Below are 23942 nucleotides of genomic sequence, written 5' to 3' on the forward strand. Positions count from 1 at the left end.
ATGTTTCATCACATCCAACACTGAGCTGGCTTTGTATCTTAGTGAGGGGTATGTTCTCCAGCAAGGAAATAGTACAGGCTTGTTGGCATGCCTGTGTGCATGTGTGTGCTTGGGAAAAGAGGCAGCATGGAATAAAGATCTGAAGTCCCTAATCCAGATTGCCTGGGGTATCTGAAATCTGAACCTGGAGCTGGAGTCTAGTGTCCTGAACAGCTGGTTTCTGGGCCCATACCCTGGGTCTGGACACTCCTTAATCGGGAGACTTCCAGTCCAGCTGGGCAAGCTACAGCTTCAGCTGCTCTTTAGTACTGAGAAAGGCATGCTCACCTCCCTCAGCACTAGGAGTGGGCAGGAGGCTTGTGAAGAGTTGATGAACAACAGGTGATAAGCAACAGGCAGGCTTTTACTTTGCCTCCACATTAGCTGTTAGTACGAGGAGCCAAGGAGTACAGTGCGTGACCCAGAGGGTAGGATGATGAACTTCCCTTTGCATCATTTGTCAGGTTGGAACAGCTTTCCTTGATTTACCACGGTTGTTTTGCTTGCTGCGACAGCCAGTTAAGGCATTTGATAATGACAAAAAAAATCACAAGTGTCAGGGTTCCCTTTCCACGCAAGCAAAACTTTTAGGCTAACTTCACGAGCAAGAGAGGTGTGATGAGTCCCCTTGCAATTGTGGGTGCTGTAGGAGGCCCTTAGACAGAATAACTCTGTTTGCATGTAGTCTTGTCCAGTGAAACCAGCTGAAAGGGCCTCTCTTCTTGAATGCTTGCATGTACAGGTACCTTGTGAGCTGGCAGGAGGTACGTGTTTGGTAGAATAGCTATGCTCCTGGGGCTTTCTTATCTCTGAGTTCAAAGGCTGGGAGTTCAGCTTTGTCTTTATCCTCTACAGAAAAGCAATTTCTTTGATATTTGTGTAACTGCTTTTCCTGAAACGGGGTGGCTACTCCTGACAGTGTTTGAAAGAGCAAGCCAAAGCCTTTTCTGCTAAAAGCTTTAAAAAATCATGACTTCATATTTTGGAGGGGAGAAAGGCCTTTTAGTATACCTAGGTTTTTTTGCGCACCCAAAATTTTCAGGAGTTCTGGGTGGACAAGAACTGCAGGATGGGCCGCCTGGGGATGAGAGTGCAGAGCTGTGGACCAGTCGTTGTCAGCTGTCAGTACTGTACTTCTCATTTGAAATCAGTTTATTTGGCTGTTGTCTTCCTTCTTCCACAGAGCCTTTTCAGTCCTCAGTGGAAAAGAACAAAATGTACAACCATCACTCAATTTATTTGCTGATCGTATGTCTTCAGAAAGGTCCACATCAAGTAATGTGAGCAGTGAGAGTTAATTTGAATATGTGTTTGCATGCACGTGTGTGTATGTGTATATACAGGGGTGTACTTGGTAGCTGTGTTGGTCTGAGACAAAAAGACGTACAAAAAACTAGAACTCTTGGTTCCAAAATGATACCTTTTATTAGATCAACTAATAAATGTTGGTCTAATAAAAGGTATCATTTTGGAACCAAGAGTTCTAGTTTTTTGTATGTGTATATACACACATTTATACACATACACACATACAGCATGTATGCCAGGTAGGCTGGTACATGGCATAAACTGTGCCAAAGGTTGTCTTTTCACTAATATTGTGAGCTTGTATTTTATTGCGTAAATCACATTTCTTTAGGAAAGCTTTTTACGGGCATACTAAAAGGAAGTTTAAGCCCACAGTTTGGATCTCTGTGTACAAAAAAAGACAAAAAGAGTTTACAAAATGTGTTGGTGACGATGCTTCCGCTGCTATATAATGTTTTAATGTAATGACAGCTGGTCTTTCTTTCCTTTGGGTTTACACATTCTCCTGTAGTGCTCACAACCCCAAACCCTCCTGCCACCAGACTACGGGTCCACACACAAAAGCAAAACCAAACTCCAGCGCTCCCGGCCAGCCAGCATGTCAGGGCATACAGGCACGCTCAGTGGTGAAAGGCAGTGGAGGCTTCTGCAACTCATGGTTTTCGCCCTGTAAGAGCTTCACCAAGCCACGGGGTGAGGATGCTGTGTGTGAAGACAATGCAGTCGTCTTAGCTCGTAGAAGCATGATGCCTACAACTCCCACCCCGTGAGACCCCTACCCCCGGAGAACTCATGCTGGGAGGGGAGGGAGCTCTCTTCCCTAGGGGGGAACCAGGTTGTTTTGCGAGTGTTACTACAGCTGTTGAGCTTCTGTTGACTGTGGCCAGACCGGCAAATCTGGGTGCTGGGCGGGGGTCCGCATGCAGTGGAGTGGGGCTTAACTGGTGCATGGAGTCTGGAGCAGGAGAAGCAACGTTCGTTTGTGTAATTTCTTGGAGATGTTTTGTGAAGGCAACTGAACTAGGGCCATACACCTTCAAAGGAAGCAACAGAGTTAGGAAACCCGGCCCTGTTTGACATGAACAGTTTAATCTAACCCAACACCGCTCGGGAGACATCAGCCCATGTCCTCCACAGCCACGTATCAAGTGTGCCTTGGCCCTTTTCAGCTGGTTGCATTTCTCATATAGGTAATGAGCACAGGCTCTGCCCGGGTTGGTTTAATGATGACCTGAAAAGCCTCGTTTAGACTCAAGGACATTTGAGCTGATTTCAGCTTTCATTTGGTCTTTGATGACCATGCGCGAGAGATTCCCGACACGAATGCTTGTGTAGAATAAACGTGGCAGGGAAGAGAGGCAGTGCTGCGAGCTGGAGCTCCCGGCCACCCTGGCCATTCCCTGCTGTATGCAGGTCCGTCCCTTCAGGGTGTCACCTGGAGGTTTCCAAGAAGCTCTCCAGCTGCCGCCCTGTACCCGGCAGTGCCAGTGACAGGAGTGCTTGCTCTAAGATTTAGCTCCAGGAATGATTCACAGACCTGGGAGAGTCTGCCAAGCCTCCAGGAGTGTCCACCACTGTAAACTGGGCAGTGTGAGTGTATGCCCTACCTCAAGGGGTTAGCCATGAGTTAATAGGGGTGGATGTTAGCATGCACCCATAATTAGAGAGGAAAGCTTCCTCATCTTTTCATATGAGTACTTCTACTAGTAGATACTGCGCCTTCACCGTTACCATACCCTGTCCTGGAGGAGAAAGCCCTTGTATGCATTTCTACTGCAGCAAGCATTAATAGCAGTAAGTAGCCCCAGAGACGTGGTTGCAAACGTCCACCACAGACAGAGATGTCAGTGTGCAGGTACTAGCTCCCAGCTGGATGTGACCCGGCGTTTAGCTTTGGCAGGTGCTACACCACTTTTTCCTCCCCTGTCAGTGTTGCTGTTCTTCTCAAGTTTGCCTTTACTTTAATAAACTCTGGTGCATGCTCTTCATGCTTCTCTTCCTCTTTCTCCAGCTGAAAACAAGAGAACAGCAAATGTTATCTATGCATGGTGGGAATGCCGGAGAGCATAAGCGCACCCTTACTTACAGTCCTCAGACTCTGTGGCTCCTACTCCCATCGCTCTCATTGCAGCAACACGTGTATTACTTCATTTTCAGGTGCAACCAGGGTATCTGGCCACAGGCAGTGTCAGCATCATACATGCAGGGACTGCGTTTGCAAATCTGGGCATTAACATCCCAACCCTTTTATCAGCAGCCAAATCTCCCACGTGTGACCCAGTCTCTAAAACAAGTGCACTCTCCCGAAAGGGTTAAGGTCAGTGTAAAAGCAAGACTTATGCAGCTCTGAGACCTTTAGAAGATAGGTCATCTTCCTCCTACCACAGAAGTGTTGTTTGATGAAGAAGGCTGGTTCATGTCCTTGCCTGCTAACTGGTGCAATGGTTTAATTAAAGAATTATTGGCAGTGGCATGGGTGTGAAGATGAAACCCAGGAGAAGAAGAAAAAATCCTCTTAATTAAGCTACCAGGGCTGAGAACATTGAGTTCAAAGCTTTGTTCTTCAGCTGTTTATTTTATTAACTGCCTTTATGCCAGCGTGGAATTGGGATGTCAGCTCCTACCGCAGCTTGGCCAGTGACCACAGCCCCTGCTGTCCCTGGCCTACTGTGGTCCCCACGCCCCTGCTGCCCCTTGCATGGGGTATGGGCTTCCCCTCAGCACCTGCAAAGCTTCAGCATTAATTGCCCCCAAATCCCTCCTGCAAACCTGCCTTTGCCAGCGGCGAAGTGGCTGGCATGCTGAGACCCAGCCCCATCACGCTCGTCCCCTTGCCCTCCCAGACTGTGGGCCTGCCTCTCGCTTGTCTTCCCTGCTTCCTCTCCTGTTCTGCTCCTCTGTCCTGTCTGGTTTGGCGCGAGGGCTGTCGCCCCCAGACCCCCCTCGGCACTCCGGTAACACAAGTGCCTCGTAAGAGCGAATGCCACTGTGGTTGCCGCAGGGCTTGTTTTAACAGCCGGAATTCATACCAGCACCGATGGGTCACTCTCACCCCGGGACTGTCACTGATGTGATGCTGTTCCCGAAATGTGCCGGTCGTGTCTGTGGGGGCAGTGGCAAATAGGGGAGGGGGACAGAGAAATGGAAACTCTTGCTTGCATCACTTTGACTGGGGTTGGGGGGAGGGATGTGGAGCGTGAGGCTCTTGAGCCAGCTCCTGGACCAGGAGGGCAGAGATGGGGGTTTGTGGGTGTCTAGGCTGGGCCTGACCCTTTCCTTTTGCCCATCGTGGCTGAAGGCAGGCACAGGGGAGCACACGGTGGTGCCTGGTCTCGGGGGCTTGCCCATAGCACCTCGGTGCCCATGTGCTCAGCTCCACAGCACCACCGACGTGGTTCTTACTCCATTTGATTCACGGGCAGCAGAAACGTTGCCAGCGCTTGTCTCCTCCTAAAGCACCTTCCAGCTTGTCCAGACCTCTGGTGGGGCATTTACTATACATTACTTGGAGGGATTTGAAATTCAGTGGCTACCTTATCCAGCCTCTGCTGCCGTTTCAAGAGCTCTTGTTCAAATGGAGACTTCAGTTTCTTTGCCTCCTCTTCCTCCTTTCTCTGCCTGATCAGCTGATTTCGCCGCCGGTGCTCGAGTACTCGCTGTAGCTCCGGCTTGCTCTCTACTCCTAGGCCTCTGTGAACAAAACACAGAGCACGTCAGAGCTGGAGCCTGTCTGCTTGCAGCCAGGACTCTCAGCCCCCCGTGGCACGCTGCCCAGAGACGTGCAGTTCGGGCTTGTTGGACAAAGTGCCAGGGCTCTTCTCTTGCATGTGGCCATGTCAGCCAGTTAAACAGGCACTGCTAGTTAGCCTCGCAGCGCGTCTAAAATCCTGAGGTTTGTTCAAAGCAGGGGTGTTGTGTTACCTGATGGGGGGACAGGAGACTAATTGGGTCAGGAGCCTTCACCTGCGTGCCAGCCCGTTTCAGGCGCCGGGCCTGGCATGGGCGTGAGAGAAGGGCTGACGGCAGATCAGGTGCTGGGATGTTCACAATCCAGGCTCAGACCCAGGCTTGCCCCGTGCCCCTAATCTTCTTCCTGATGCATCACCCACAGCCCGGGGGCGCTGGATAGCAGTTATTGTGCTCTGATTCTCCCTCTGCAGAGGAATATGTATTGCACACAGATCTACCTGACACGTGTACTGAGATCTGCAGTCAAGCATGCGGGAGGGCCACATTACTTTTAATTGACACCTGGTCCTTCAGGTCATCATGGCCCTACTTCTTCCCTTGCTCTCTTCTCTGCTGTATTGCTCAGGAGCCCTTTGCAGTTTGTTTAAATTCTCTTTGACAGCAGCTGTCACAGCTTGACTTCTGGCAGTCCTGTGACCCCTGTGACAGCTTTTCGGCTGATCAGTCCTTATTCCCATGCCCTTTAGTCTCCCTGCTTGCTTCTGTTCTCCTTTTGAAGAGGTTATTCATCTCATCAGGTCTGAAACCTTTCCCTACATGTTCTTTGTCTTTGGCATACAAGTTCCAGAGCGTTTTTGAGAGCATTAAAAGAATGCCTCTGCACTCGGGTCCTAGAGCACGTCTCCCCTCCGACTTCACTAGCTAGGAGAGCATTTGATACAGCACCACTTGGAAGATTATCGGTTGATCTGGAAATTAGTAAAAGAATTGTAAGGTAGGTGAGGAGCCACCCAACAGTGACACACCAGTGGGTTGGGTTGTGTTGCAAGGGGTTGGATCGAGCTGGGATTGAGGTCCAGAAGGACTACTCTTGTGGCCAGCCTTATTTAATAGTGTCATTAATGGGACAAAAAGCAGGAGTTTGCTAATGGAATCTGTCTCGGGCACAAGGCTGGGAGGGTCGTCGGTTCAGGGAAGAACCAGCACGTCGTACGGAAAGAACCGCCTGACTTGGAGGATGGGGTACGAGATGTACGTACTAGCAATGGGACTCCATTTGCTAGCACCAAGTGCACAGTCATACACTCATGCCGCTTGAAATCAATGGCATTTAGGAAATGAAAAACCTCTGATACTCTTCTGGCCCCTCGTGGCCTGGCACCTGGTGATTTTCATTATGGTTGCTCCAAAGCAGAAGCAACTCAAGTGTTCGGGTACACAGCTTCCTCCCCAAAGTGACAAGTGCTCTGGGAATACCTCACCTCGATGTGCAGTTATGGGAGGTAAACATTATCTAGCTGTGGCACCCGTCGGGCCAACAAGGGAGGGGTTTTCCCGGTGAGGCAGTGTGTTTGAGGGACTCTGTCTAATGCATCCTCCCGTCACCCTTGTTTCTGCTTTGGCTTTAGTGCGTTGGCAGCGGGGGCTCCATGATATTGTCTACACCAGGAAGATTCAAATGCTACACAGAGACCTTCCCCTCAGTAGTCAAAGCTGCTCGCTACTGCTGACTTGGAGAAAGCGAGTCTGCCTGGGCTTGGGTCTCAGGCAGGAAGCGTAAGGGGAGTAGAAGCTGTAATGCTGCCTTTGGGTTTCTGAGTATTATTTGATTTTGCTTTCGGTACTGAGAAGCTTTGTTCAGGATCTAAGTCTGGCTGTGCCAAGAGCTCCTTTGAGCTGCTTCCTTGTCCTGCTCCAAGGGGAATACACAGAGCAAGCTGCATTATAAGCTTTGTGTAACTCTCCCTATCCTCCGCCCTTCTCTTCAGACAGCAGATAGGACGTGGTTGGGACATGCAGGATATTGGCAACCTGCTATCTTAAAGATGCATATTAACTCTCTGGGCTTTTGAGCCTGCAAGGCTGTGTCTGACATAGGTTTGGTATAACTGAAGCAGGAGATACAGAAGGGAGTATTAAAGATGACCGAGTCTGATGGAGCTTTTGTGAGCAAAGGCTGGGCTGGATAAATCCGGCTTTGATTGCTTCCCAGGTTTAAATGAAGACAAAACAACTCCAGGATATTAGAACAACCCAGCAACAACAGACCAGTGCAGGGATTCTTGTTTGCAGGAGCATTTGCTCTCCATATTTGTTTAAGACAAATGTTGGTGCTGCTGGGTGCTGGTGCACAGAGCTACGGGTCTAACCCCAGGTGCCCTGGGCTCCCCTGGGTGGGAAGCGGGTGTGGGTGGGGTGGAGGCAGTGGTGATGGTAACGGTTGTGTTACGATGACATCTAGCGATCTATGTGGGAATAACACGAGGCAGGGCTCTGGCACCGCCGCTCAGCTCAGCAAAGGGCACTCACTCCCTGCTCTGTTCCTCAGACCGCATCCACCACCCATCTCCATCCTCTGGTCACCGTGACATGTTCCAGCGTGGCACCTGTATGAGCCCACTGGTCTCAGCAGCGTCACACTGCTCTAACCCAGTGGGATACGCGGACCGACCAATACTAGGTGAACCTGGAACCAAGAGCAGTTATGCTTTTATAGGAAGCAGGAGCCAGCGTGGAGACCGTCCACTGTCAGTAAGTAGGCTACATCTCTGTGGCCCTCTGCCAGCACCTGTACCCAGGCCTGCATCCCCAGGTCCCCTTTAAAGGGGAGGAGGAGGCTGGATATCAGGGTGTTCCCTGGTACCAGGGAGCAAGAGAAGAGACTGCAAGGCATCTCTCTATTTAGGGATCTGCTTCTGCAGCCTCCCCTGCCTTTGTGGGGAAGTGGTGTGACCGCTGGGCCACTGTGAACAGGTGGCCCAAGCCTTTAAGGCCTTGCTTTGTGATCCCGAATGAAAGGGCAGTTCACGTCCGAGGTGCATGACAGCCGAGCAGAGGAAGAGGGGTCTGTCCAGAGCACCCAAGGGGCTACCGCTGCCTCTGCCTTTCTACCAAGCTGAGCCCGAGCTGAGGCAAATCAGAAAGCACAGCGTCTCTCGTCCCACCTGGCATGCACAGATCTGAAGGCGCGCTTGGGGGTGCTCTCACCTTTTGTGGTTCATAAGCAGCTCTCTGTGGAGCTCCTGGTGGCTTTTTGAGGCTTTTACAGGATTTAGGAGCTTCTTTGGTTTGATAAGGCCAGGGTTTCCATCGATGTAGTCTGGGTGCGCCGTGATATTCCCAACCTCTGGCCGCTCCCTCTGGATTTCTGAATACATAGAGGCTGGAAGAGAATAGAGGCAACTGCATGAGGAGTCCCACTGCTGATGGGAGCAAAGTGAGTGCGAGTTCGCAGCCTGGCCCTGCCCCAAGCAGCTTGTGGTCTCGGGGAGCATCCCTGTGTGTGCAGGTGTGCACGCATGTGTGTATGCCTGCCTGTGTCCACTCAGGGAATGCAAGATTCCCTCGCTGTGCAACTCTGCCACAGATGAATCGCTCTGCTTGCGGTGGGTGCAGTCACTGGCTCCACCACTTACTTCCCACTGTGACTTCAGTGTAACATCCTGTAAGACTAAAATAGACCTCAGTAAAACTGAACCCCCAGCTTGGGACCCAGTGTTTCTGTGCTGGCAAGCTCACAGCTGGGGCAGTCGGTCCCTAAGGCCAGCATGTCCAGGCAGCCCCGGGATGGTAGGACCTCAGGATCAGGCCCGAGGAAAGGCTCCTTATGAAACAGTTTCCTGATGTCAGGCTGGTCTCGTTCTTGAGACCCATCCCTGCGCCTCTCGCGGTATCAGCATTCACGCCTGTAACATGTCAGATGTAATTACAGCAGTTGTAACCTGCCATCACAGCACGATCATTTCTACACGCTAAGATGTCAGAACAAGCGGCAGCAGTATTGTAATGGACAGCACTTTCCATATCCAATTGGCCATCTGCCTGCTGATGTCCTCCAAGATCTAGTGACTCTGTTAGTTTAAAAACCTGTAGAGAACAAGGGCACAGCATCAGCTGTAGGGTGCGGCACCTGCACTGCGCTGTGGCTTTAAGTGTGTGCTCCAGAGAGCTGGCAAATCTGTGCCAGGGTGCAACCCGATCGGGGAATTCAAGCAGCCTGGAAGAGCAATTTGCTCCTGTGCAAACAGAAACTGGAACAGTTTCCTAATCAGTGCAAACAGTCCCAGGAACAAGCTGTGTGTAGCAGTCCAGCCATGGGTCTCCCTCCCTTTCGTGGCTTTGGAGAGCATGGAGTGAAGGCATGTGGGTCTGTGCACCAGCAAGGCAAACTTGCGCTCTTCTGTAATGTCATCGTCCTCTACGTTTTGGCTAGCTCCCTTGTATTTAAAGAACAAAGCCCATTTGAAAGGGAAATCATGAAATAAAGAGAAGAAGACAGGGGAGGGTTATTTATGGATTCATACATGTTTAGGACAGAAGGGACCTCAGTAGACCACCGAGTCCGGCCCCCTGCCCATTCCTTCATGGGCTGGGAGTGTTTAATGAACTTAAAATGGATTGGGATCAAATAAAGCTGTCTAAGAAAAAAATGCTGAAGAAAATGACTTGGTACAGAGCAGCCTCTCTTGAACATTAATGGGAGCGGTGCCCAGCGCGCGGGGGGTGAAAGGAAACGCATCGGAACCTGTCACATCGGTGTAATTGGGGCAGAGAGCTCGGGACACAGACACCACTTGGATATGGGCATTCCTGCACCAAAGTATTTTCCACTGGAATTTTGTATCCTTGCTGGTAGCAAGGGAAGGTGACTGCGTTTAGCTGTTTGGTGACAAATGCCTGGTTGATGCATGTACTTACAGAGCCAGATTTTCAGCTGGCAAAATCAGGAGAGCCGCAGCATGCTCAGGAGAGAGGCACTGGTTGAAGACCAGCCAAGGGTTAGAGTGTGCAAGCGGGTTTTGGTCAAAACCCTTTTTACCTGATGGAAACAACGGCTTTACGGGCAGTGATGTGTCATTTGCCACCGATGCAGAATAGTTTTGTTTTGTCTTTGTCTTTTTCCTCTGGGCTTCTTTTTCAATCCTCCCTCCTTCAGTGGTCTGTGACAGGTCAGACATGTGCTCGGTGACAGATGTGCCCAGCCCAGGTTCTTGGCCCTGCCACAGGGCAATGCAGCCCAACGCAAGTAGTGAGCGTGAAAGTAAAATAATCCCGTAGGCCAGAACCCTTTAGGACACCCGATCCTGTTAAGAGAACAGATCCCCAGATCCCTTTAAGAAGAGCCAGGGGCAGGCTCAGTGAAGCTGTGCCCAATTTAAACCACGCTGAGTTTATGTTTCGGTTTAGCGATGCTGACATACGTCAGCAGGGAGTCTGGGGCATCAGCAAAGCCTGCTCCGATTTCCATGGGTGCAAGTCTTCAGCAGCCCGTGGCATCTCCAGTGCATCATGTGCTTTCCCCTGCCTGCTGGTGGTCTGGGAGGGAGCCAGCCCCCTCGGGGAGCTCGGTCTGGAGCATCCTGGTGCCCTCCACCCCCGGTGTACAGTCCTAGAGGTGTGCAGCTGGCAGGGAACTGCAGAGGTCACATCTAGTCCAACCTCTGCCTGAGGCAGGATCAGCCCTGTCCAAACCAGCATCTAAACCCCACATAAGACTGCCCTCAACCCTGACACAACGCAGACCTCACACCTGACCCTGCCACAGGTAAAGCAGGGGAGCCACAGCAGCCAACGTCCTGCTTATATCAGATGTTGTCAATATATGGTCAAGAGGTCCTGGTTAAAGAGCCATGCCGCCCGCTGCAAAGGAAGGCAGTCTGACCATCCTGGCTGACCCCAAATATGGCACAGGCCTGGCCCCAGGTGGAGGGGCAGGACCCTCCGCCTTTGCTCCCAGCAGAAGAATCGGCACACCCAAGTTGAAGTCCTTAGCCTTACTTGTAACCAGCAAACACCCAGTGCCTCTGGGGAGGCTTAAAAATACCCTGAAACATATAGTAGAAAAAGGCAGGGGTGGGAGCAACCATCAAAGCCCAGACACCTGTGAAATACCTGTGGTAGAAAATAGGCATTGCTACACCTACATCATCCCTGCCCAGTGCCTGTCCAACCTGTCCTTGAACAGCTTCCCTAGGCGCCTATTCCGCTGCCTCCTGCTCTCGCAGTGAAGAAGTGTTTCCGGATATTCAATCTAAACTTACTTGGCTGCAACTTTAAGCCACTGGTCCATGTTTGACTCCTGTCTCTGAACCCAGGGCAAATGCACCAAGTAGATTAGGAACAAGGGGCGGCTGTGAGAGTGTGGGGACGGGGACTGAGACGCAGTGGAGCCCTGCAAGGGACGGACTCATGTTCTGGCCAGTGACTGCAGCGGATGTACAGACGCTTCCTAGGACTGCGTCATTAGGACAGGAAGGTGCCTGTAGAAAGCAGGTAGCCTCTAGTGTGGTTTCCACTGAGTCAGACCTGTTGGGGATGCACAGATGTCATGAAGCTGCTGGTTGATATTGCAGCATGAACACCTGGGCTTCTGGTGGGGTCTCTGTAGGTCTCCCAGCTACCAGTAAGACCTGTGCAGACACCTGCCCTTTGGCAAAGAGAAATGCGAGTGTCAAGCCATCTTGAACCGCATGGCTCCAGCAGCCCTTTGTCAAGCACAGGGCAAGGTGTAATTAGCACCGGGTTGAGTATAGAAAGAAAAATGAGGTGTGGCTCAGGATTACACAGGAATTAAGAACAGGTATTCTTTCCTCTACATGTTACCAGGCCCAGGCCCTCCCCCCACAACAGCCAAAATACTTCTGCTGGGGTGGAGCTCTGGTTCAGGACTTGATGTCATTCATTTCAAGGAGTGTGAAGACTCAGCGCCCGTGGGCCATTTCCTGGGGCTGTTCTCTGCAGGGCACTTGTAGCCTGCTGCCCACTGTTGCATGATTTGGCCATCTGTCACCAAGCACATCTCTGACGTGTCACCGAGCACTGAAGGACATTCATCGTGCTTTGTTCCAGTCTGGGCGATACACAGACAAGATCTGTAACTGCGCCTGAAGGCGTTCTCTGCAGCCCTGGGAAAGACTGCATGGGGTTTGAAAAGCTGCTGTTTGGGGACTGATACCTTAAAACCCTACTCACGGACACTTACCGGTGTGCTCTGTGTCAAGCTACTTTCCCTGCCCTCATTCCTAGTGGTCTGCGGATCCCAAGGGAAACTGCATTTCAAGGTAAGTTTTCCCTGCGAATAACACAAGAGCGCTCGTGCTCGATGCCCAGGCCAAGGCTGCATATACCAGAGTTTATTTGCTCACGACTAAGCACTCAGCAGCATTCCCACCTCTGTGCACCGTTAGGAAATGAGTGCATGGTCACACTCGGTTTCCTAGGTAACCTCCCCAAAACCGCTTGGCAGCCCCAGAGACCGGCTGGCCCCACGAGTCCTGCGGGGCAGCCGTCGTCTCTCCTGCGGACAAGCGGAGAGGGGAAGGTTTCCGCGACACCCCTCCTGGAAGCAGGGCAGCAATTTAAAAACAGAACTGGCAGAATGTGAAAGAAAATCGCTGTCCTGGAGAGCCTGGAAAGAATGATGGCAAAGGGCAAGGGGAACGACACGGACCCAGGACAGCGGCCCTGACAGCTGAATTTCCGGCCCTTTTCTTCATCTCCTAGCCTCTCCCTGCTCAGTAGGAGCTGCCACTTGTAGATCGGAGGCACTGGGACAGTGTGCAGCTTGTGCAGCTCTCGGAAGGGCTCAGCCTTTGCGATGAGTCCGAGCAGTCTCGCGCTGGACAGTTCCCTCTGATGGGCACTCGCTGGACCAGGTTCCTCCGGAAAAAGAAACACAGCCCTTAGCTGAGATACCTCCCAGATGGATCTGCCTGGAGCCCTGAAATAGCTGGTCCAGCAGTCCGTGCGTAGACCAGAGTAAGAGGGGCCCGCCAGCCTGGCACTGAGGCTGGGGCTTCGTCCGGAGAGGGGCAGAGGTTTCACACGTGACATCAGGCCTGGTCCAGCCCGTTGTGACTGTTGCTCTAGGTTTCTCCAGATGGTATATTTTTAAATTAGAAATGGTCCAGGATCAAACCCTCCCATCCAACCCTGTGGGATACTGCGACGTGGAAATAAAGGCGACTCAGATTTCAGCCACCACCGAGGGAGGTCCTGCAGCCACCAGCCTGTGCCAGCTTCTGCCCATTTTTGGACCAGGTTTTCGGCTGCAGTCAGTCAGGGAAGCCTCACCAGCAGCAAAGCTGTGCAGTGCCAGGTAGCATCGCCAGGTACCTCCAGTGCTAGAAGCAGTGTAGCCACGTGAGTACAGTCTGTGCCCAGGCTAATCAGTCCTGCACCGTGCTGGGTGGACAGGAGCCTTTAAGCGAGCTCGCAGTGCTCCAGCTAGACGTGCCATTCTTTTGTTATGTGCCTGCGGTTATACTGTGTGCCCAGAGCCTCTGCCAATTGAGCCAGGGGCAATCAAGGGGAAATGCAAACTTCCCGGCTTCCCCAAGACCTCAGACTGGAGGGGCCGTGAGGAGTAGCAGGGGCCAGGCCCTTTCCCTTTCACCGGACAGGCTCAGGCCACATGGGATGAGAGGAAAGGGGAGCTCACCTTGAGAAATATTTACCAAGCCAATCTTTAGCTCCAAACGCCAAGGGCAAAATTCTCATCTCGGAGCCCCGTGGCCTGTCCTGCTGCCTGACCTCTGCAGCTCTCGCTGCACGGCACCTACATGAAGGGAATCTTTCCCCAAATTTTGCATTTTGGGCCACTAAAAACCTTGACAAGCAGAGCAGGTAGGTCACTCGGTCACCTGGAGCAGGCATGCTAGCCAGCTAGGTAGATTTTAAGTCAATATTTACCCTCATAGCTGTAAAAAGGAAAGAGTTCCTATAGCAACTTCTTGCTTCACCTAGTAGTTGTGCCATGCCCAGCTTGCAGGGCACCTTGACCAAGAAAAATCAAGTGACTATTAGTGTGTCTCCTGTTGCACAAAGGGGGTGTTTTCCTCCAGAAGCGGTGCCCTCCTATAGCTGGCATAGACAGCTGGCTGTAGGATCGTGAACACCCATTCTGGGTCTAGTTGTTGATGGGCTGCAGCAGCAGGAGTGACACGTTTATACCTCCATTTCTCCTAATCTTTGTGTGCCCACTGGCCCCAACCAGAGCCTCTCATCTGGGCCCTGCTAAGCACAGGCCCGTTTTCAACAAGTGCCTTAACGGTCTAGAATTGCCAAGCCCGTGCTGCCTTCGCCCACCCTCTCCTGATCCCTGCCTGGCTCTTGCATGGGACTAAGCGTGCCCGGGACCCTGCGGTCAGCTCCAGTGCAAATGTGCATGCTGTGCGCTTCTTTGCTGTGAGCAGCCTGGTTTCATCTGCAGAAGGAGATGGTGATCCCTTTGCTCTGCAGTCCCAGTGATGTTAGGGGGCAGCAGTAGCCATTTTGGGAAGGGCAGAAATCAAAAGAGGGAAATTTTGAAATTAGCAATTTGTGAGACTTGTGACAGACCTGGGGGGGACCAGACATGCACGCCACAGAATTTATTTGGCATCCATCTGTTTGCCTCCATCTGGTTTGAATGCTCTGGACATCCTCCGTGTCTTGGGTAAGCAGTTAGCTTGATGCACGGTGCCATGACCCAGGGACCGTGCGTTCCCACGCATGCTGGAGAGCGAAGCGGCCCCGTTGCCTTGTTTACAGGCGGTGTGCAGGCCAGAAAGCTGGGGGCATGTGAAGGGGATTAGCATCCCCTGTAAAAGGAAGTGACGGTAAATGGGCAAAGGGCAGGGGTGCACTACTGGCTTACAGCTGATCTTTTTTAAGGGACAAGGGGCTGAGGAAAAGAAAAATCCGGAGCCACGTGGCTGATGAAGCTTCTGGAAGCCCCACAGTCACCCAATAATCAACTAGCGCCCCTAGGTTTTCTCTATTCTCTCGTTTCGAATGGATAACCCCCAGCCTACGCCAGAAGGCCTTGTTATTCGTGCATATATTTATGATTGTGCACCTTCTGCTGCCGTATTACATTTGACCCCACTTTTATTATTTGAGTCCTCGAGGTCATACGGGTCTTTGTGGAGGATATTCTGACCCTCCTCTGTACTGGTGACACCTCCAATTTTGTATCATCGGCAAACTTCGTTAGGATGCTCCCACTTTATGTGCCAAGGCCATTAATGAAAATGCTAACTCAGACTGATTCCAAGAATGATCCTTAACGACCTGCACTAGTAAGTCTCTCTCCAGCCCAACAGTTTTTCTTTTAGCACAACCCGCTGCCAACTCCCATTGAGCCAGAGCTTTGTCCATCTTACAGTTCTTGGTTCTCTGGTTAATTTAATAATTTAAGATGCCTTTCTGAAGTACAGATTGATTAAGTATTATTGCATTCTCTTATCTAAAAATACCAATTATCTCATCGAAAGACTATCTCAGGAAAACCTGCCAAGATTTATCTTTGGTAAACCTGTGCTGCATTTTGTCATGCTTTCCATTTACTTCTATGTCTTTAATTAAATCTGCCCTTTAAAGTTTGGTTGAAAGCCTTGCATACTACCGAGGTCAGGCTCGTGGGTCTCTAGATGCTTGGATGGATTTTCCCCGTTCATCATTAGAGACACTACATTTGCTATTCTCCAGTCTGATGACATCACTTCTGCTTTGGTAGATTTATTAAACATCCTTCTGCTAGACTCATGATTTACCGTGCCAGCTCTTTCTGTATTCTGGGAGGGGAATTAACTGGCCTCTCCCGTACAAGTGCACTGAAGTCTTGCACTTTGGCTGTGGCAATGTCTGTGTCTGTATGCACATCCTCATTAGCCAACCTGCCTTTGTCCCCATTGTCTCTATTGCTCTCTGTATTGAAAACCCAGGAGAAATGTGTATTTTGTTTTTGGCCCTCCAGGTTACCTTTCATTGCTATCCCCCCCTCGCTGCATAGCAGTCCCATATCTCCTTTTCTTGTTTTCATTTCAGTTTTCTGACCAAAGCATCTTTTGCTGCTTGTTTAAATTCCTGTGTGAGACCTCAGTCATCGTGACTTTTGGCAGTTCTCCGTTTATCCCTGCACTTTCTAACCTCCAAGATGTTGCTTTCTTTGCTTTCAGTCCCTTTTCCCTCATCACCCTTCTGCTTCCTCCAGTTTCCTTTCGGAGGTGGGTATTCTTCCCGCTGGGAGTGGAGACCTCCCCCGAGCGTGGGTGTAGATTTGAGACAGATGGTTCTTGCACCTGGGGCTGACAGAGACCCCAGGCTTTCACGTTCAGGTTTCCAAGCCCTTCATTCCAGGTCACTTGATTAAATGTGAATTGTTTGGAAGGTGGGCCTATGATTGTGATTATCTCAGGGCAAAAGATGATAATAGGCCAAAGGGCCCAGGCATGGTTGATAGGCTGCACACAGTCCTCAGGCTGCCTTTCCCGCAGGCCCTCTTGCTGCAGCTGCCCTTTAGACATCCTCCCATCTTATTTACACTCAGAAATCAAATCTTTGCTGAACAAAGTCACTTCTCCGGAGTCTAAATTATACATGTTTGATCCTGCCAACTAGTGTATCCTTGACGAACGCACCCTTATGATATATGGCACCACGAAATATGCCCTTCACAGAAGTGTCTCACAATATACAAATTCACAAAAATGTATAGGGAAGTTCTAATATGCCCTTGCAAAACAGCTGCCTTTCAAAATGAATAACTTCAAGACAATGCTTTAACTACAGTTTTACAACTAACTTTCTCCAATGTGGTTTCATAGTTTAATTTTCAGCGAGAGCTACAAAAACTAAATTTGCAGTTCCTAGTTTCAAGGAATGGGGGTCAAGCCACAGAGCACGGGAATGTTTGTTAATAGTCATAATTATAGGAAATGCTGTTCCTGGCAGAGACTGGCCAGAAAGGCAAAAAGTCCAGAACTTCTGGTGCAGGTTTGTGTGTTGTGGGCTTGCAAAACCTGGGGAGGGTGTCCTTACCAGGCGCCTGGTCTGAGTGCCCACTGATAACAGAGATGTAGACAGTGTTCTCTCTCTGTATGTCAAGTGTTTGCCGTCTGGTTAAAAGGAAGAAATCTCATGTCACTACTACTGAATGGAAATGAGCAGTGGTGGGTTGCTGAGCTGGGCTAGTCTGCTATCGATATGTTTAATGTGCAGTGTGATAACATTAGACTGGACATAAGGAAGAACTTCTTCACAGTTCGAGTGGCCAAGGTCTGGAACGGGCTCCCAAGGGAGGTGGTGCTCTCCCCTACCCTGGGGGTCTTCAAGAGGGGTTAGATAGGCATCTAGCTGGGGTCATCTAGACCCAGCACTCTTTCCTGCCTATGCAGGGGGTCGGACTTGATGATCTATTGAGGTCCCTTCCGACCCTAACATCTATGAATCTATGAACATGCACCTCTTAAATATCCTGCGCCTTTCAACCCACTGTAAAACCGCACTGCATCTCAGCGTGGCTCAGCAGAGCTCGCTGCACCTCTGACCCTGTGCAATAATTTAAATTGCACGCATGACACCCCGCTGCCACAGCCTGGTTGTTTTCTTTTCCTGAAGCTTGTAGCCATTTCCAAGGATTTGACATCCACTTGTGTGCTACGCTGAAGCACCAGTTTGTCTGCCAAAGTACAAATATTAAGCACAACAGATCTCCATGGCAACTCAGCCCCTCACCAAAGCTCCGGTGCCCAGCCCAGCTCCTTTCAAAACTCTGAATCAACCCGACTCTGTAGAGCAGTCCAACTCCAAAGCGAAAACTGCTGCATCTTGACAAAATTACACTGAAATACCATCTGTACAGAGCAATCTGTGATGCGACCTGGGGGAGGGGGGATGCTTAAAAAAAAATAAAAGTAGCATTAATATATATTGAATAATAGATTAGTCAAAGCTGGGAGGGGGATCAGGAAGATATTTGAGTTAGGTACAGAGACACAAAGGTCTTGCTGTTATCTTTAGAAAAAAACCGCTCCGTTGTAATTAGGAATGGCTGACTTGTCCTTTTCTCGCTGCAAAGGGTCAGCACCGCTGCACTTTGCTCGTTCGTTTGGCAGCTCGGTCTCCCTGGTTGCCCGGAGGCACAAAGGGCGTTTAACGCGCACAGGGAGGATGGAGGATTCTGCGCGCTGAAGCGGGATGCTGCGCCTAGTGCCTATAACGGCACCTGTCCTCCACTTTTGAAACTCTGCCTTAAGCTTCACCGGGGCAGGATGAGTTTGAGATGCCTCGGCTAACTTGCCTTGAAAGGCTTAGTCTGGCTCAGCTGGTGACCTGAGCAAATTAGGTTGCCACAGTTGAGCCACCGGTTGTAGCAGCACTGGTGCCCTCGCTAGTGCACTAGCAGAACGTGCCTCTGGGCCTGTGTGTATGCACTTGTGCTTTGATCCAGCAAACTGTACACCTGACTTGAACTCTGAAGCCAGCGGTGCAGTAAGATCAGTGGAACTGGAGAAGGAAGGGCAGGTTTCAGGAGGGACCCAGCCTGATATGATGCCAGGGGGTCAGGAGTGCACGCTCGGGCAGGCTGCTACCAGACAAACAGGCTTTGCAGCTTGTGAGACTGGCTAAGATCTGCTGCCTCGCCCCCAGTCACTAAAGAAGTAGCTGGGAGCTAAGTGCTGGCTCTGGTACTCCCCTGAGGAGGCTGGAGTCAGTCATGCATCACCACTGCGGCACGGGGGGAAGGTGCGTGCGCCTGCCCGCATGCATTAGCACCTGCTCTTTGCTGCGGGAACACACTGGGTTTGTGTGTCAGAATGGGCAGGCGCCCCCCGAGCCTTGCTGACTCTAAATGTGAATCTGATTTATTTATTCCTTTAAAAAAACAAAGAAAAAAGCTCAGCAGCCTGCAGATGGGTTTGTCTAAAAGAGAAGCTGCTGCGCCTGCCCCCCTGCACCTGGTTAGCCCCCAGTTCACCCAGCTGCATCAGTGTTCAGCACCTGCAGCGTCGCATAAAAGAACAATACGGCCTCTGTATGGCAGTGCCATGCAACACGGCCTGCTATGGACTAGTATTTTAATATCCACGTCTTAGAAGCCTCTAAATCAATTGGAAGAGCTGCTTTTGGCCCAAGGAGCCATCCGATATCTCAAAAGGTGCACACTAGCACCGGAAGTCCCATGCATCATTGTATGTCCCGTGTTCCTACTTCCATAACGATTCTCGGGGAACTTTAGGTGCTTTGAAGCTTTGCAGCTCTGTTGGAGGAAATCCGTTCTATTTGCAGAAGTTTTAACGGCGTGTTGGCACAGTGAGAGCCAGCCGGTCTGCCAGTGCTTGGCTTCCCAGGGGCCTTGCCAAGCTGACTGACATTTGGCCATTGTGCTAGTTTGCAGGTGTCTCAGATCAGTGCCTTTTGGATCTGATCCAAAGACTATTTGAAGCCAATGGGAGCATTTCCATTGACTTAAATGGATTTTAAATTATAGGTGTTTTCCTCTCTAGTATAAAGAGACCCTAAGGTATGCAGAGCCTACAAAGACTGTGAAGGTGAAGGCTCTGTTTATAAGTTTGAATGTCACGGCTTTACAAAAGAACCCTGATATTAGGTGCCTTTCTTGAGATGTTGCTTGGAAGAGGTGAGATTGGCAACACAACACGTAGGTGCCGGCTGTTTCATGCAGACACTGGGAAGGTGCAGTGACAAATCAGTAGGAAGCTTTTGTTTTGCTTCTAGCCTGATGTTTTGCTGGGGAGTTTTGAATGCTTTCCTATGCCCTTGGCACTTCTTAGAGCCCTGCTTGAATCTTAGGTAAGATTTTCAACCCACGTCCCTGCGTGTAAAGGTCAGAATGCGGCATGGCTAAAATGCACGGCGACTTTGGTATAATTTGAGGCTGCCAGGAGGTGATGGAGATTTGTTCTGCCTTTTGCTCTAGCACTGCAAAGGAAGCACTAATCTGGCCAGTCCTTGCCGCCTTGCATTTCCCACAGCAAGGCCCACAGAGAAGATCCTGAGCTAGTGCAAACTAACGGTGCTGTGGAAGGCACTGGGGCTGTTGACAGCTCAGAAAAAACTAAGGTTAGATCCTCACTGGAGAAACATAGTCTGTGCGCTGAAGCTGCGTTAACCTGACGTCAGAAAGCAGTGGTGTAAAAAGTCCTAGTTTCTTCCCAGCTTTGGGCCGTGCCGCTGCAATTCTGTGACCAGGAGGGTGGTCTGTCTCGTAGGAGTTCGGCAAGAATCTCGCTCGCAAGTGAGAAGCACTTGGAGTTGGGAGGCGCTCCTCTCCTCCGGAGCTCTCCAAAAGGCAGGAAACAACCCGCTCTGGAAAGCTGTTTGCATCCCTTTCCGTGGCAGTAGAGTCTGACAAGAAGCCAGGTGCAAAGCTGTCTGGTTTGTACGGTGAGAAGGGAGCAGGGCCTGGAGTCGGCATGACGTCTGAGGCGCAGTGGTGGGGCTTTGCAGGCAGATACTTTCGAAGGGTCACAGTCCACAGTGTGTGGCACAGAGCAGTCACGGAGCAGCATTAACAGGCCACTTCTGGGACAGACTCTTGGAGGCTACGTAATGCCTGCAGTGGTGTAATGCTGCTGTGGTCGTGGGCGTCACAGTTGTTACTACAGCCGCCCGAAGACAGGCAGATGCTAATTCTCATCACTGTCTCAGATGGCTCCCACCAACACCCCAGTATTATTTCTCTCCAGCCACGCTGTCTGCCAAGGAAGCAGGCTTCGGACCTTGCTGCGCACAGAGTTGGCTGCAGTCTTTCTTTGCATGTCATCACGGAGATGTGTTACCTGGCAGCCACTCCCCTCCTTGTCACTCACCCCTACACCAGGTGATTGTATCTCCGAGAAACAATAGCGCGGCCTCCAAAAGGAAGAGCAAGAATCCTTTGTATGCTTTTAATCTATAGCGTTAAATAATTCACCAAGCCTAATTCTGGCATTTATAATGTAATAGGGCCAATGTAACCTGATGTGAGCGCCCTGGGAAATGCTTCCTGAACAATCAGGTCTCTAAGGTTGAGCTGCAGACGAGCACGTGGCAGGTTCCCACAGCCGTGGTCAGGACTGAAACTCCGGAGCAGAGGGAAGAACCACGGGAACCGTGTCAGGAAGAGAAGGCAAATGCCAGTGTTACTGGAAATGGAAACGGCTCTCAGGGATTAGCAGCTTTTGTGGGAAGCCTCCAGCCACAGGTCACGTCTGACCCTTTCTCAAGCTCAGCCATAGCTGGGACTTGACCCTCTAGCAGTCCTCTCTGCCTTTGCTGGGGGTCCTTCCCCCAGTTTTACATAATGCCCATTGTTTTGGGCTTGCAGTGAGATGACAACCAGCCCAGGACAGTGTGCGCTGCACCCATCTACATGCCATGTTTTAATCTGGGCATAGAAGCAACTCTTCCCTGCAAATGTGTCGAACCCATTTTCTCATAGCAGTTTCATGGGAATTTCTCAAGGGGTGGTCCACAAAACAGAGAATTGTTCACCTTGAGTCAGAGGAGAAGAAAACAGCCTTTTCTGATGCCCACTGTCAGTAAAGGGAAGCAAGAAAATCAGGATCTTGGTATCTAGCCACGTGTTCGACCAGAGCCTGAGAGGTCTGCCTGTACGATGAAGACATCTGTGCTGGGTTAGGAACAGCGCATCCTGCACCTGTGCAGGGCGTCGGGGAAATGGCCTGTGTGCTCCCTTCCAGTTCTGTGATTTTAGGAGATCAAATAGCTTATTTCCAGGTAGGCCACTCAGCAGCTTTTAGGTGGTGCATCTTCTGGTGCCCACTAGTCTAAGCTAGTGCTGACCAATTAATCTGCTGTGGAAGCCAGAGGCGTCCCGTCCTGCTACCAAGCCTGTAAGCCCCCAGCCCCTCCTGTCCCCTGAGCTAGTTGACCAGCTTTGATCTGTAAAACCCGCGTAGAGGGGCGACTTGACCCAGCACGTCACAAAGTAATTGTGCAAGATGTAAACTGCCCACTGATGCCATCTAGATGCTGGTGGTACTTAGTGACACTCCCATTCACCTGTCTGTTCCCAATGCTGCCTATCTTTCCTGGACACATGTGGGGACGGGGCAGATTTCCCGTTCCCTGGACACGTGTGGACGGGGACGCTCAATTATTCCACTGCTCGGGGAAAGTCCACTGGAGCGAACAAGTTCCTTCTGATGAACATAGGAGCAGAATCAGCTTAGGAGCCTCTCCCAAACCGTAGTTATTGCTACTTCCAGAAAGGCAGGCCGCTGGACCTGGGATTTCACCAGCTGTGCTCACTGGCACATTTTCTCAGGAAACAAGCACTGACTGATTTTTCCACAAACCAAACAATCTTTATTTAAAATTCCTACCTCTCCTATTGCATATCAGCTAAGCCTTGAAGCCGCTTACAAAGTTATGCCTGCAGCAACATCCCTTCTGTTGTGGAAGCAGGTGAAATCCTGCGTATTAATTAACAATTTAGTTCAAAACTTCTCCGATTGTGATAGTTAAATAAACATGACGGCCTTGGATCCCACCTGCTATTAACAATTAACAAGGTGTATCAGTTGGATGCCTTTCAGACTTGTCAAACGCTGCGCAGAGAGAAACACGCCATAGTATTTTATGGTAGCAGCCAAAACAATATTGTGACTGCGGCGTCCCGAATCATTTTTTCAGGGCGTACAGGACTCCTCCCTCTAAGGTATTGCTAGGGACTACCAGTGCAACGGCTGATTTATTTTGCTAAGAAGTGACAGATGCCTAGCGATCATTTACTGCTCATAAATCATCACTTGTTTGCTCTGCTTTAACAGAGGTATGCCGAAAGAGACCCACTCTTCCAGTCACCAGTGACTGCTTTAAGGTAGCCCAGACATGTTTAAGAGAGAAGAGAGTAAGTTCCCAGCAGTTAAACAGGGCTAGCACTATCTTCTTCACTAGCACGTATCTTCTGTCCAACGCGTTCCCTTCCAAGCAGAGCACCTGAACTGCAGAGGGGAGTTGCTTACAGCGTACAGGGGCCTGGGGAACCATTTAGAAAGGCAGAAACAAAGGAGTTAAAGCCACTGAGCTACAGCAGGATTAAAGGGAAGAGACGTCTCAAAAGCGTAACTTGGAGCTGGCTGTAAAATAGTCCCAGGGTAAATGCATGCGTGGCGCAGCGTCCGCCCAGGAGAGAGGCACTCAGAAACGCTCCATCTGCTTTCGGAGGAAAGCACTGGGCAAGCACGCAGAAACCCAAAGGGAAGTTTCCTGTCGCTCAGATTTCGATGGCTGCCCGGGAGATTTCCCGGGAAGGCTTTACGAGAGACACCTGTGCTTACCTGATTTGACCAGCATTGCTCTGTACAGTCCGGTAGCTCCAGGTGGTACCCTCACCTGGTCCTCCACTCTCTGAGACATGGGGCTGAGATCTTGGGGCTTCCCAGTGTGGCTTGGGCTGAGCGAGCTGCTCCTGTCAGTGCTGTGCGAGCCTAAGTGTGCATGACTTTTGGCTGGGTACTGCTAAGCTCTCTCACTTCTGTAAGACCTTTTCAGAGGGAGCGAGAATAAACAGCCACGTGACCTGAGCCGCTGTATAGCTGCTGCCCTCCCCTGCTGACAAGCACATTCTGCTCTAACAAAACCGTTCCGCTTGGATCTGCACTAGTGCGTTACGGGGGTGTGCGGGGAGCAGCCCATGCTGCCGGGGGGGCAGTATTAACACCTTTGCAAGAGTCCGTTGCCCAGACAGTGAGCTTCCTGGGCAGTGCTGCACGCAGAGCTTACCCCCCCACCCCCACCCCTACCCCCCATTAATTGCTCAGCTCTGGGATGCTTTTCCCCCTTGAGCAAGCAGCAGCCCAGCGTGAAGGAATGAGCTGATCCTTCTCATCTGATAAAACAGCTTCCCATGTGCCAAGCGCCGGGAACAGCAGCTTGGGCAGGAACATTCGCTG

The 23942-nt window shown here is 50.8% G+C and overlaps 1 protein-coding gene and 1 long non-coding RNA gene across 2 annotated transcripts in view; one reads left to right on the forward strand and one right to left on the reverse strand.

The window, feature by feature from the left end:
• Positions 1–23942, forward strand: part of LOC109286202 (uncharacterized) — a 226871-nt gene that overhangs the window by 14143 nt on the left and 188786 nt on the right. The gene's annotated exons all lie outside the window — the stretch shown is intronic.
• Positions 1767–23563, reverse strand: FAM107A (family with sequence similarity 107 member A). The gene is made up of 4 exons (XM_006260288.4): positions 23328–23563; positions 8245–8419; positions 4881–5037; positions 1767–3358 (listed from the first exon to the last, which is right to left on the reverse strand). The coding sequence occupies exons 1-4, from the start codon at positions 23404–23406 to the stop codon at positions 3251–3253; spliced, it is 519 nt and encodes a 172-aa protein (XP_006260350.1). The 5' UTR covers positions 23407–23563; the 3' UTR covers positions 1767–3250.

The sequence above is a fragment of the Alligator mississippiensis genome, chromosome 12 (genome assembly GCF_030867095.1).
Source record: "Alligator mississippiensis isolate rAllMis1 chromosome 12, rAllMis1, whole genome shotgun sequence".
Classification (NCBI taxonomy): Eukaryota; Metazoa; Chordata; order Crocodylia; family Alligatoridae; genus Alligator; species Alligator mississippiensis.